This window comes from Pinus tabuliformis, chromosome J, assembly GCF_031772625.1.
Source record: "Pinus tabuliformis cultivar Carrire ecotype Pingquan chromosome J, CPIR1, whole genome shotgun sequence".
NCBI classification, from domain to species: domain Eukaryota; kingdom Viridiplantae; phylum Streptophyta; class Pinopsida; order Pinales; family Pinaceae; genus Pinus; species Pinus tabuliformis.
The window spans coordinates 1,477,949,743-1,477,965,373 of record NC_142295.1 but is presented as its reverse complement, the minus strand read 5'-3'; the positions used below and the strand labels follow the sequence as shown (position 1 = coordinate 1,477,965,373).

The 15,631-nt window shown below is 36.9% G+C and overlaps 1 protein-coding gene across 2 annotated transcripts in view; it reads left to right on the top strand.

Moving 5' to 3' along the window:
* The window catches only part of LOC149232964 (2-alkenal reductase (NADP(+)-dependent)-like), a 181,081-nt gene that overhangs the window by 74,696 nt on the left and 90,754 nt on the right, over positions 1-15,631 (top strand). For both annotated transcript variants that reach the window (XM_089379615.1, XM_089379614.1), the window contains 2 exons: positions 14,049-14,215; positions 14,670-14,752. In XM_089379615.1, the coding sequence (XP_089235741.1) occupies positions 14,049-14,215; positions 14,670-14,752 (250 nt within the window). The remainder of the gene's footprint in view (positions 1-14,048; positions 14,216-14,669; positions 14,753-15,631) is intronic.

Sequence of the window (15,631 nt, the reverse complement as noted above, 5' to 3'; positions counted from 1 at the left end):
TCTGTAACCCAAGTAGCTTCAGCGGTTGGCTGATCCTTCCACTTTACCAAATACTGGAAGTATTCTCGTCCCCTTGTTTTCTTAAACACCTTCTTGTCCAGAATTCTTTCTGGTTGCAATTCCTTTGCTGTGGGTAATTGTTTTACCCAGTCAATCTCTTGGGTCTCTTGATCTTGTGCTGTATCATCTGCAGTTTCACCTTCATACTTGTACAGGTTTGCAACATTAAAAATTGGTGATATTCCAACATCAGGGGGTAACTCAATCTCATAGGCATTTGCAGAAAATTTCCTCAACACTCTGCACGGTTCAATTTTTTTGAACTTCAATTTGTTATACTCCCTCTTTGGAAACCTCTCCTGTCTGAGATGTGCTAAAACCAGATTTCCAACTTCAAAGTTCACCTCTCTTCTTCTCATCTCTGCTCTAGTTTTGTACTTGATGTTGCTATCTTGCAGCGGCGGTTTCACTTGTTCATGTATTGCTTGCATTTCTGAAGTAAAATCTTCACCCTCTGCACTTCTCATCTCATCTTTTCCCAAGTTTCTTAACCTAGATACTCCTCTTGGATGCATTCCATAAACAATATGGAATGGAATCTGTCATGTACTCCTGTTAGGTGAGTCATTATATGCATATTCAGCTTGTGCCAACACTTCATCCCATTGCTTTGGATGTTCTGCAGTAAGGCTCCTTAAAATATTTCCCAAACTCCTGTTCACAACTTCAGTCTGTCCATCAGTTTGTGGATGATAGGCAGAGCTAAAACTTAGTTTAGTTCCCAGCTTCTTCCATAATGTCCTCCAAAAATGTCTAACAAATTTGGAATCCTTGTCTGAGACAATACTCTGAGGCAACCCATGCAATCCTACAACCTCCTTAAAAAACAAATTAGCAATGTGAGAAGCATCACTAGTCTTATAACATGGAATAAAGTGTGTCATTTTTGAAAATCTGTCCACTACAACAAAAATTGAATCATTACCTCTTTGAGTCTTTGGTAAGCCCAAAACAAAATCCATACTTACCATATCCCATGGCCTATCTGGAATTGGTAATGGAATATACAAACTTGTGTTTTGGCTCCTTCCCTTTGCATATTGACAGACTTTGCAAGTTTTCACATACTTCTCCACTTTATATTTCATTTTCGGCCAGAAATAAAATCTGTTCAAGAGTCTTCTCTACACCAAAATGTCCTGCAAGTCCTCCACTATGTTTTTCTTTGATTAAATTCTCTCTTATTGAACAATGTGGTATGCACAGCGGATTTTTCCTAAACAATAGTCCATCTTGTAAGAAGTAATCCAACCATTTACTCCTATCTATCAAAACAAGATTTTTACAAGCTTCAAATGCCTCGTTAAAATCTAGATCTGTTTCATATAATTCTTTAAGAAAATCAAAACCCAACACTTGGATTTGTCTCTCTTGAAATAATACATTCTTTCTGCTTAAGGCATCTGCAACTTTGTTTGATTGGCCATTTATATGCTTCAAAACAAAATGGAAACCTTGAAGATGCTCTACCCACTTGGCATGTTTCTGGCTAAGCTTTGGCTGCTGCATAATATATTGTAGTGCATGGTTATCTGAATAAAGGATAAATTCTTTTGACGTTAGATAATGCCTCCATTTCTTCAATGACTGCACAATTGCATAAAACTCCTTATTATAAGAAGAATACTTCTTTTTGGAATCATTTAGCTTTTCACTAAAGTAGGCTATAGGTCTATCTTCCTGGCTTAAAACACCTCCAATTGCTTCTCCGCTGGCATCACACTTCACTTGGAAAGGCTTACTAAAATCAGGTAGAACCAAAATAGGCTTTTCAATGATTTTCTTCTTTAATAGCTGAATTTTTTTTTCTGCTTCAGCAGTCCATCTAAATGGCTGTTTATCCTTCTTTATGGTCTCAATAATAGGTTCTTTGATCTTACTAATTTTTTTTATGAATTTTCTATAAAAACTAGCAAGACCATGAAAACTTCTTACCTCAAAGACACTTTTAGGTGAAGGCCACTCCATGATTGCCTTGATCTTCTCTGGATCCATCTGGATCCATCTTCAGCCCTTCAGCAGAAATAAAAAAACCCAAGTACACTAGCTCCTCTTTCATGAATGAACACTTCTTCAAATTCAGCAATAATTTCTCCTGCTGTAGTCTTTGTAAGACATAATTCAGATGCCTCATGTGCTGTTCCTTAGACCTGCTGTAAACTAATATATCGTCCAGATATACTATTACAAATTTACCAATAAAATCTTTAAAAACTTCATTCATGAGTCTCATAAACGTACTTGGTGCATTTGACAACCCAAAAGGCATTACTCTCCACTCATACAATCCCTCATTTGTCTTAAAAGTGGTTTTCCACTCATCCCCTTCTCTTATCCTTATCTGATGATACCCACTTTTAAGATCTAGTTTTGAAAAATACTTTGCTCCACTCAAGCAATCCATTAAATCTTCAATTCTAGGTAAAGGAAATCTGTACCTGATTGTGATTTTATTGATGGCTCTTGAATCTGTACACATTCTCCAGCCTCCATCTTTCTTTGGACTCAACACTGTTGGCACTGCACAAGGACTCAAGCTTTCTCTGATCAGCCCTTTGTCAAGCAATTCTTGCACCTGCTTCTTAACCTCTTCATTTTCTGTAGGAGTCATTCTATAAGCTGCTTTGTTAGGTAGACTTGCTCTAGGAATCAAATCTATATGATGGCTAATTCTTCTAATGGGTGGCAACTCATTTGGAAAATCATCAACAATAATATCACAATATTTCTCCAACATTTCTTGAATTTCAATGGGTAAATAAAATTTTTTAGTAGAAGTCCTTATTAACTTGGGCTTGCAAATTACAACAAAATTTATCTCATTCTCTTCAATCTGCGTCAAGTATTCCTTTCCTCCTAATAACATAGTTTTTGGATCAGTCATCTTTCCTGGTACATGTTCTTCTTGCAGAGGCAGCAACGTATGATTGACACCATCCTTTCCAAACTTGTAGGTGTTTCTTTTTCCATCATGCATGGCTCCTCTGTCATATTGCCAAGGTCTTCCAAGCAATATGTGACACATATCCATTGGAATCACATCACATACAATTTTATCTTTATACTTGCCCACCTGAAATTCCACTTCACATTGTCCATTCACTAACAGTTGATGTCCCTTTCGCAACCATGACACCTTGTAAGGTGTTGGATGTTTCATTGTATTCAGCTTCAATTTCTCCACCACTTCTGTAGAGACCAAATTATCAGTGCTGCCACTATCAATGATCATCTGACAACATTTCCCTTGAACTTTACACACTGTTCTGAATAAAGTCTTTCTTTGTGATGGTTCAACTATCTCTTTTGCTGACTTGAGCAAAACTTTATTAACTACCAAAGATTCTCCTCTCTCTGGTATATTTTCTTCTTCTGCCATTGCTGTTGTTGCTTCTCCCTCAGCGTGAGCAGCAATAGCATTCCTCTGATTTGTTTATGCTTTCTCTGGGCACTCAAAGGCTCTGTGTCTCAGTTTGTTACATCTGTAACATCTTACTTCTCTTCCTCTTCCTCTGCCTCCTCTCCCTCTAGAAAAACTCCCTCTGCCTCTTGGATCACCTCCTATGGATGCATGCTGGGTTGAGTTGCTGCTAGCTCCATCTTTAGGTGCTATAGATCTTCTTCTACCACCTTGACTTCCCCTTCCTCGGAAAGTACCTCTCCCTCTGGTAGACTGCCTCCTCATGAGTTTTTCTTCAGCTTTCAGTGCTATCTGATAAGCTTCCTCTACTGTTTTAGGAGACAGTATACTTATTTCATCTTGAATGTCCATCCTAAGGCCATTCACATATCTAGCCACCTTCTCATCTGTATCCTGGGCTTCTCCAACTCTTATGCTTACCTTGTAGAATTCCTCTGTGTATTCTTTCATTGTCAAAGACCTGTCTAAACAAAGTTTGTTGATAATTACTTGGTAAAAACTTACCTCTCAGCTTTTTTACCATCCTGCTCCAATTCTTGATAGGTTGCTTGCCAAGTCTCTTTCTTTCTGCCTGCACACCATCCCACCAAAGCGCTGCATGGCCTTTTAGCTTGGTGACAACAAACTTTACTTTCTTCTCATCTTCTGTTTCTTCATAGTCGAAGAATTTCTCCATGCCATTAATCCAGTCTATCAATTCTTTTGGATTCAGTCCTCCTTCATATATTGGAACCTCGGTCTTTGGCCTAGCTGTGGATCTCAACACTGACTGGAAGAATCTCATCTCAGGGGTAACTGCTACAGCTTCTTCCTCTGCAGCTTCAACCTCAGGTTCACTAACATCTCCATCATCTATATTTCTGCCTGTTGTTAATGCATCCAATCTAGCTTGCATTTGTTGCACAACTTCCATTACTTCAGCATTTGCAACAGGCCGTCCTCTTCCACCACGTCCTCGTCCTCTTCCAACTCTGAAAGCCATAGTAACTTTCCTTCTCCTGCTTCTGAGATTCAATTCAATGTCAGCTGGTTGCTCTGATACCACTAATGGTGGCCTGGGTGCAGGCGATATGGTCAAACGGCCGAAGCCTGATATAATTTCTTCAATTTCTGGCTGAATTCCTCTTTCTGCTTCAACAGGTGTATCAGTCATCTATTGACAGCTTCATGAGTTTTCCTTTGATACACTCCAACCTTCGTTATCGGTGCAAAACATATCACAAGCCTATTTTTCCTCTATCAGAACTATAATCCCATAGGAATTATAGTGATAGACTACCGTTGCTTTAAAACAAAGGAAATGCGTTAAAACGCTATACACACAGGCGGAGGACTTTCATTCCAAAGGAACGGAAATACACTATCGGCGCCTTATTATCACTATATTGTTAATTCTAAAGAATTAACTATCGATGCTTTAAATTCAGGAAATGCGTTTAACGCAATTAACACTATCGGCGGTCACCATCGATCCTTCCAATGTTCCTTTCTTTGACACGATAACATGTAGTGTTATTGGAGATCGCAATCGGTGATTCCAGTACTCCCAATACAAGGCTCCTCCGCTCTGAACTTGCGATGCGACAATAATCGCGGACCCGATATGTTATTAAAGCCTCCCTATAATGTTTCGGCTCCGGTAGTGTTGCGCTATTGGAGTTCGGCGTTCCAATGGTTCAACTCCATTCCGCTCCCACTCAGCGATGCGATAAAGGTTTCGGACCCGACGAGGGTATAGTCTCTGTGCAATAAAACTTCAAGTCCGGAACTCTGTTCCGGCTAAGTATTTCACAATTTCTCTGTGTAAAACAGAGTTTTACCCGCAGAACTCAACTAAAGCAATTAAAGAGCCAGGCTCGCTGATATGAATGAAAAACACAATCTAAAGGCTTCAACCAAAATATTAATTGGAAATAAGGTTAATTCATTGATATTCAGACTCAGAAGAAAGCCTTAAAACTGATACACGCATACAATTATGAGTCAACAGAGAACCATCAAATCAGATGCACAGAGAGAGGTTTTTTTCAAATGATAATGCTTCTGGGCACAGTAACTCAGAGTGTCCCGTTATTTCATTTTATAAATAATAGATAAGCCCTCTCGGTCCTTATCCATACAAAAGCATGCCTTTTACATAGAGCGATTTAAAGCAATTATGCATAAAGCTTGTTACAACTTATCCATAAGCGATTATTACAACATGATTTTATTCTTAATTCTATCCTTATCTTAAACTAGAAAAGCATGGAAATTGCTGGCTAAAGGACCCCACTCCTTTGCCTGTAGATTTTTTTTGGATTTTTGGAATAAGTTTGAAGATTTTCCCTCCAAGTCTCATGCTCCTGTATCACATCTGTTTTCCTTGCACCTGTTCGGTTACGTGGACTGAATGATCTTTAGAGGCGGGTCACCTTTCATTTTAATAACATTGTTTGGTTAAATTGAATTGTTTTTTTTTACTCTTAAGAAATAGGTTTTGTCGACTATTTTAGTCCTTATATTTTATTTAAGAACTTTATTCAATGTTTGTCATATGCCTTTTTAATTATATTATTTTGTTCCTTTTCTTGATATAGTTTTATGTTATATTTTTTTGTTAAATAAACTGCATAATTCTTTTAGTTAATATAAAAATGTTATTTATTTTAATTTCACTTTTATCTTATACAATCGTTTGTGTATATATATATATATATATATTTTGAATAGTACTATAATTGGTTTCATATTATAGGGGTGGTATAGTTAGTGCCCCACTCTACATATTCATTATGTTCTAGTGAGTTAGGTATTTACTGCATAATTCTTTTAGTTAATATAAAAATGTTATTTATTTTAATTTCACTTTTATCTTATACAATCGTTTGTGTATCTATATATATATATATATATATATATATATTGAATAGTACTATAATTGGTTTCAAATTATAGGGGTGGTATAGTTAGTGCCCCACTCTACATATTCATTATGTTCTAGTGAGTTAGGTATTTACTTAGTACTTCAATAAATAATTCATTACTCTATACTTAGACATTTTCCAATATTAGCTAATATGTATACTAGTGCAATATATGCTATGCATGCATATGTAGCTATCATATGCATGCCTCGTATACATGGTAATATTGCTATGCTACTCGTGAATCGAGATGGGTTGTTACATTTTGGGTGTGCGGAAGTCTCCTAATATGCCTTTAACATTAGCAATTACATTAGTGATTAAAGGAATTTCTTTTATAAGACAAAAGTGACTTAATCTAATGAAATGCAAATGTTTTTGCATTAGTGAATTAGGGTTTAACAAATTTATACTCAGAATATACCAGTGTATATGTAATTTTAAAAACAAAATTTATCAATTTACTATTGAATACCTACCTGGGATTGTGTCTAAAGATGTTTCTGATCCGTTGTGGCTCCTGCTCCCTCTCCCATTACCAAAAGACCAAAACCTCTCTGCCAAACTGGGCACAATCTCGGTACCCAACTCTAGAATATTTGAAATTGAAGCACTCTGGTCCCCATGTCAAAAAGCTTCAAGAATAATCAAGACGCAGTCCTCACTTTCTATCTATAACTCTCTGTTGAGAATTCCTCCTCTGTTTCTCCCAAAAAAATATTCCCCCTTTTTGTACTCCCTTGCTTCTCCTTATATTTCCAAAACCCCACCATCTTTCCCTCCTTCCATCGTCTCAGCATTCGCCATCCATCTGTTTTCCTTGCACCTGTTCGGTTACGTGGACTGAATGATCTTTAGAGGCGGTCACCTTTCATTTTAATAATATTGTTTGGTTAAATTGAATTGATTGTTTTTACTTTTAAGAAATAGGTTTTGTCGACTATTTTAGTCCTTATATTTTATTTAGAAACTTTATTCAATGTTTTTCATATGCCTTTTTAATTATATTATTTTGTTCCTTTTCTCGATATAGTTTTATGTTATATTTTTTTGTTAAATAAAATGCATAATTCTTGAAGGAATTTACAAGGTAAGTTCCTTAGACAGAAAACCAAAGGACACTGCTCACAAATAGTTCACAGATCAATACACCAGTGTTCTTGATGCGGTTAAAATCCTCAAATAGGGAAACAATCCACGGCCCGAGCCAACGTGGCCACTTCAGACAATTTATTAATAAAAGAATGAAAATTTGCATAAGCTTCTCTCATGAACAGCTACCCTACAAATGACCTTCCATGCTCTTTAAATAGAGATCATGGACCAATCAGGTGTTAAGCCACAGATCAAGTGTCGGTAATACCGAGGAGAGAATGAACCGTCAGATCACTACATATTGTGACCGTCGGATTGCAAGTTACAAAAGTACATAGTAAAGAAACACACTTTACCTAACTCTACACTAGACCAAATTATACTTAACTATTTCCTATGTGTCGGAATATCCTAACATCCCCCCTTAAGAACAACTTGGGATAGGATTGAAGGATGTACAAATATGACACAATAGGAGAAGGAAGGAGGCATTAGAGCCTATCCCCCCTTAGTGACAACTTCCTGAACTCCAACCATAAATCGAAGTTTAGTAAACTTCGCCTCTGTGAGAGCCTTTGTAAAGATGTCTACAACTTGATCATCTGTTGAACAATATTGCACTTCAAGTACATGGTAATTAATGAGATTTCTGATGAAGTGCATATGCAGTTCAATGTGTTTGCTGCGCTGATGTTGGACTGGATATTTGCATAGTTGAATGGCACTTTGATTATCACACCAAAGTGTAGTCAGATGCTGATGTTGAAAGCCAAACTCTGACAAGATCTGACGAAGCCACAGGGCTTTCTTACTAGCTTCTATGACACCACGATACTCTGCTTCTGCTAAAGAAAGAGAAATGGCACTTTGTTTCTTGCAAGTCCATGTAATAGGTCCTGAACCAAGAGTGAACACATAACCTGCAGTAGACTTCTGATCATTAGGGTCACTAGCGCAATCAGAATCAGTGAAACCAACCAATAGAGGAGATGCTTCTGAACTGTAATGAATCCCAAACTGAACTGTACCTCGAACATAACAAAGTATTCTTTTAGCTGATTTCAAATGACTTTCATGTGGGTTTTGCATAAACCAAGCAATAAGGCCAACAACAAAGGAAAGGTCAGGACGAGTATGGGTCAGATACAAAAGTTTTCCTACAAGTTGATGGTACAAGGTAGCATCAACTTCAGGGGAAGTACAAGTGACTGAAAGTTTGGCTCCAGACTGAAAGGGAGAAGGGGCTGGCTTACAGTCTTCCATGTGAAAATGGCGTAGAAGATCACAAACATACTTGGACTAGGAAAGGGAAATACCTTCCTTGGATTGCAAGACTTGAAGACCAAGAAAATAATGCAAGTGTCCTAAGTTTGTCGTTTCAAACTTCTTTCAAAGGCTGGACTTCACATGGTTTATAAGGTTGGGATCACTACCAGTAAGGATAAGATCATCAACATAAAGAACAAAAATGATAAGAGACTTGCCCACTTTCTTGGTGTAGACAGTATTGTCAGAATGACACCTAGAAAAGCCAGTTTCTAAAATAAAGCTATCCATTTTGGCATACCAAGCCCGAGGGGCTTGCTTGAGACCATAAAGGGATTTCTTAAGCCGACATACAAGGCTGGAGTCTGTTTGTATAAAGCCAATAGGTTGTTCCATATAGATTTCTTCATGCAAGTCCCCATGCAAGAAGGCAGATTTAACATCCATCTGATGGACTTCCCATTTGAAAGAGGTAGCAAGGGAAAGAACAAGGCGGATAGAGCTCATTTTGGCAACAGGGGAGAAGGTTTCAGTATAGTCAATGCCTTCTACTTGTGAAAAACCCTTAGCAACAAGACGAGCTTTATGCTTATCAAATTTTCCATCTGGTCCATACTTGGTTCTGTAAACCCATTTGCATATAACAAGTTTTCGTCCCTTTGGTAGAGGAACAAGATCCCATGTATTATTTGCCAATAATGAACGATATTCTTCATTCATAGCTGTGTCCCAATCTGGATGGCCTGAAGCTTCTGCAAAGGTGTCAGGATCATAATTCGCTGAAGCTTGAGCCAGTAAAAAAGAGGCTCTATCGAACTGAGAACGTGTACATTCTGATCTGTAGGATCACCGGCAAGAGCACCTGCTGCATTTCGAGTAGCACAGACCCACTTTGGAAGCTGAGGCGCTGAAGGAGGATCCTGAGAAGGTGGGGGAGGATCTTGAGGAGGACCCATTGTTAAACTTATACAACCTTGTAGAATCATCAGCAATGCCAGTAGCTAAAATCTGTCTAGGATCTCTTAGGTCCTTAATTACAACATCGTGAGGTGAAAATTCAACGATTTTACCTTCACCCGAATGAGTTACCTGATATACAGATAGAAGGTTGTTGGATAAGGTTGGAACACATAATACATCATTAAATTGACCATTGTCTATATGCACAGTTCCAGTCCCTACAACACTAAGAGATCTATCATCACCAACATATATATTTTTGGTGTTACAATCATTTAAAGAAGAAAACATGGCTTTGTTTTTGGCCATGTGATAAGAAGCTCCAGAATCAATGAGCCACTCATGAGAATGAGAAGAAGGAGATACATTTAGTGCATATCCAGACCAAGATGCTTGACAACCACATGCAGAAAGTGCTATTCCTGAAGATGAAGTTGAAGTTGAAGAGTGCTCCAAATGGATGTTATGCTTCTTCATTGCTGCTTCTAAGGTTTCCATCTTCTTAAAGCATTTGGATTCTAATTGGCTATCTCGATTACAAAAGTGGCAATGTCTATCTGTCTTCTTCCCTTTGTTTTTATTTGCCTTATCATTTTGTTGAAATGATTTTTCATTTTGAGACTGAAATTGCTTAGGACCCTTGTTTGGTTTAGGACCATTCTTTTTAGGATACAGCTTCTTAGGATTCTTTGAATTTGGTTGCTGCTGGGCGGCTAAGGCTTTCTTAGAAGAGTTTTCAAGATTAAGAAGACCAAGATGTAAGAGTTTTTCTTGTTCTCTTATTAAAGAATCACAAAAGGCATCAAAGGAAGGGGACTTGTAGTCTTGTCCTTGAGAAATGAAGGCTTCTCTTATAGAATGGAAGGTGTAAACAAACACAGAGTAGGCTGGTCCCAACTTAGTAAAAATGGAATAGATAAGGCTACCATCTTCAACCTTAACACCTTCCAAGAGAATTCTAAGGGTCTTGAACTTGGACAAAAAATTTTCAATGGAAGAAAAATTATTGGGGTCCAACGTAAGCAACTCATTTTCAAGTTGATGGGCTCTAGTTTCATTTTTAATTCTAAAAATTTTAGTGAGTTGTTTCATTGCTTCATTAGGGGTATCAAGTTCTGCGATATGGAATCTAAGGTCTGGAGAAATAGACATCCCTATCAACCCACATGCTTGATCTTGCCTATTTTCACATTTGGCTGCCTTATCTTCATCTCTAGGTTTGGTTTCTTGGCCTGAGGCTATTCTGTAAAGACTTTTACTTCTAAGTAAATCCACAATGTAGGACCACCATTGGAAGTAGTTGGTGCTGTCAAGAATAACTTGGGATGGATTTTCCATTTTAATAGAAACTTTAGCTGTAGACGCTGAAAATAAGTGTTCCAATGGAAAGATCTCGAAAAAATATGCTGATAAAAAAAAACGGCTTTGAAAACGGCTTCCGGATGAAGAAGTTATGGGTTTTTGAATAAAAGTTGTTGAAGATGCAGATGAGGTGCGTGAATGTGCGGAAATGAATGATAATGTTATATTTAAAAAAATCCCCCCCCGTTCCAAGCTTAATCTAATTAGCTCACTTTAAAAAAAATATGTGGCTCACTTTTATAAATAAGTGAAGGTCACTTTTACAATGGTACTTTATGAGTTATCCACTAAATTGTAATTTAAAAAAAAGATAAAGAGACTTTAGGATTATAAGTGACTCACTTTTATAATGGTTGAGAACACTTTTACATAAAGTAACTTTAAAACATAAGTTACATGTGCTTTTTGAAAAAGTAACTCAACAAAAAGAAAGACTTGAGCTCAAGACCTCTATTCTCATAAAGTAACTTTGGATCAAGTGAGCTAGTTTAAAAGGTTAGTAATTTTTGGAAAAGAGGAAGGGTCTTTTTCTTTAGTCACTGATGGCTGAAGTTTTGGGGTGCGTGCTTACTTGAATAAGCTCCTCTTTGCCTAAAAAACAAAAACCACAAAACTCGACACGGACATACAAAAAAAAACATACCTTACGGCTTGAAGTTAGCTTTAACCAGAAACTAAATATTTTCCTCAATGTTTCTGATTTTTCGATATCACACTAAAGCGTGGCAGAAAAGAACATACGCATAAGAAAAACCCAAACAGATCATAGATCAATACACCAGTATTCTTGACGTGGTTAAAACCCTCAAAGAGGGAAACAGTCCACGGCCTGAGCCAACCCGGCCACTTCAGGCAATTTATTAACAAAATAATGAAAATTTACATAAGCTTCTCTCATGAACGGTTACCTTAAAAATTACCCTCCATGCTCTTTAAATAGAGATCATGGACCAATCGGGTGTTAAGCCACGGATCAAGTGTCGGTAATACCGAGGAGAGAATGAACCGTCGGATCATTACATATCGTGACCGTCGGATTGTAAGTTACAAAAGTACATAGTAAAGAAACACATTTTACCCAACTCTACACTAGTCCAAGTTATACTTAACTATTTCCTATGTGTCGGAATATCCTAACAATTCTTTTAGTTAATATAAAAATGCTATTTATTTTAATTTCATTTTTATGTTATACAGTCCTTTGTGTATATCATTATGTTCTAGTGAGTTAGGTATTTACTTAGTACTTCAATAATTAATTCATTACTTTATACTTAGACATTTTCCAATATTAGCTAATATATATACTAGTGCGATATATGCTATGCATGCATCTGTAGCTATCATGTGCATGCCTCGTATACATGCTAATATTGCTATGCTACTCGTGAATCGAGATGGGTTGTTACATTTTGGGCGTGCGGAAGTCCCCTAAGATGCCCTTAACATTAGCAATTACATTAGTGATTAAAGGAATTTCTTTTATAAGACAAAAGTGACTTAATCTAATGAAATGCAAATGTTTTTGCATTAGTGAATTAGATAAATCTCAACTGTTGATCTCAAGTGATGTTGAGATTTCATCTCAATCGTCAACTACTTTGGAGATTAGGGTTGTGGATTTGATCATAACTCAACTGTATTAAATAAGGGCTAGGCTAAGGGAGAAGACACACAAGACATCTTGAGCAGAAGACACAGTGAGAGTGAGATCTTGATTCTCAGTGGTTGGGTTGAGAAGGACTAACATTCAAGTGTGTTGGGTTCAAGTAAGGTGCAAGGAATAGCGAGGGAGATCCAGTTGAGCCAGGAGATAGATTGAAGGACAGATCCATGGCTTGATCCTTTGGATAAGATCCAGGTTCATTGTTGTATATGTAATTTCCTTAGAGGGCCATCTCCCCAGTAAGGGAGCTCGAGTAGGTTCTGAGTTATTAATCAACTGTTTGATTGGGAAGAAAATTTGTGTGCGCTTATGTGATTGAGATTGGTTGTTTAATTTGCTTCCACTGTTTAAGTTTTGTTAAGATCCCAATTGTTCTTTTATTCAGTAGATCTGTAATCTGCTAGGTAGTAAATTGCCAGGGTGCTAAGTTCAAGAAATTTTAACACTTCAGTGAAAATATGTTTTTGAGAGTCAGGTTAGCTCATTGTCTGCATTTTGTCAATTATGTAGAGAATAGGCAAGTATGAAGCTGTTAGGTGAAGGCTTTCTGTTGATCAAAGATGCCAAGGGGTTAGATACAGCCAGCTATTGGATTTTATTGCTTTCTAAGTTTCTGATGAAGAGCATGTAAATATCATCATACATACCCTCCCACTTTATTACTTTAGTTTTCTGTAAATATATGAAGTATTTCTTAAAAAAATAATCCAGAGTAATGGTATCAAATGAGCAGTTTACATTGCCTGTTTATATTTAACCGAAATTATGAATTTAAACATAGGCCTTCCTTTGTCACCGTCTTGTTCACACTTGCTGTGTGTTTATTAGTGCATGCAGGGCCCTTCTAATTTTTGCACTTGGCCCTCCAATTTCCTTCCATCTGATTACAGCCCTTGAAGTCCCAACTCTTTCCTTTTGTGAAAAACATAAATATGGTTCCCTTCTGCTCGTATTTTGACTTTTTTGGGTTATCTTGGCTATATGTAGTAGCATTTTTTTTCTAAAACATGAACTAGCTTTGAATCTAGTTCAAGTTGGAATCTCTCTGACTGAACACTCAACAATAAGCTTTAAAACCTGTTAGAAATAACCTTTCAGTTTTTGTCATGCATTGTATCTGCTGGAGGTCTCTTGTGTCTCTTGTGTTAGTTATTTATGACAGTTCTTTTGATTTTGTAGTGCTCTCAACTAAATAACTCAACATATCAATACTTGTTCAAGGTTTATATTTTCAGAAAATTGTTGCCATTTCCAGATATTTTTGACCATCAACAACTGGTATTATTAGTTGTTAACGCAAACAATGTTGCAGGAATGCCTGGATTCACAGCGTATGTTGGTTTTTATGAGGTGGGATCTCCTAAAGCGGGTGAAAAGGTTTTCGTTTCTGCAGCTTCTGGAGCAGTTGGACAGCTTGTTGGACAGTTCGCAAAGTTGCATGGGTGTTATGTTGTTGGGAGTGCTGGAAGCAAACAAAAGGTGGTGCTCTACTAATTATCAAATTCTGTGTTCATCCATTGTTTGAAATTTAATGGCCACATCATTCAGTATGGTACATCGGCAATGGGCATTTTCAAATATCCATAATTAAACCATATACATTGAGTAGTAAACTTTATTACTAGACACTTTCATGCTATATCAACCTGGCACTTGACATTCAGTTAAAGCACATTCAAAATTAAAATTGTGGATAATACATAATCTGAATAAGGAATAGCCTTGCCAATTTGTACTGTCCTTCAGTTGTCCGAAATTGAAGGCTCCCATTAGTTCTTGTGGCATATGGAATCACAAGTTGAACTATCTATAAGAACTAGATTTACATTGTGTCAGAAAGATACCTAGAAAGCCACAGAATGCACATTCGGACCTAATAGTCATGAATGATGTATTTGTACATTTTCCTAACTTATGTGTTGGTGTCATGTAGGTGGAGTTGCTGAAAAACAAACTAGGCTTTGATGATGCATTCAATTACAAGGAGGAAGCAGATTTGACAGCTGCCCTTAAGAGGTCAGGCATTCTTAAAGTGATTCTTCTCATAACTGACTTATACCATACTTATACGTTAATCAAAAGGGATTGTTTAATTTTTAGTTTCTTTGATGGGTGTTGATGTGGTTCAGATAACCACCCTGGTTTCCTGATTTTTTTTTCCAAATTTTGTGTTTATTTATTCATATATTTGTAATAAAAATGAGATAAAGTACTGGAAAAAATACATGAGATATCATCTGTATATATTTTTTCACCTGCACCAAGGAAGGAAACTTGCTTGGCAAGATGATCAACATTTGGATTTAAAGCATATAGGTGTGCATGCATAGTTTCCAGTGTTCATGGGTGTGCAATTATACCTAGTTTTTTTTGCCATATGTGGCTGCATCACTTGTAATCTATAATATATACACAATCTGTGCATATGGTAGACTCATCATCACATTGTGTATATATGGATATCTCCTTGGTGTTAGTTTGTGTAGCTTGGACAAATGATCTAGTCTCCGGGGATGTCTATGAGGCTAGAAACCCAAATGGGTTAATTATCTTCAATACCTAGGAAACGTTTCTAAGGAAAATTGTTTTAATTAGATTTAATTAGCTGGTTTAGTTATTTTCCTAAGTCTAATTTAGGAAAAATGGCTAATTAATTGGGATTAATTGAGACAAATTGATTTCTCTCTAGTGACTTATAGAAAAATGATTGAATGAAGTCAAGATGATCTTAGCCATTGACTATGATTAGATCATGGTCATTGATTACTCGACGAGAGATTATAAGAGGAGATCGATGGGGCTTTTCGAGACAAAACAATTTGTAGTGATAGCAATGGTTTAGTGATAAAATGGGGGACACCAGTAGTTGGCTTCAACAATGATTGAAGGTCGAGT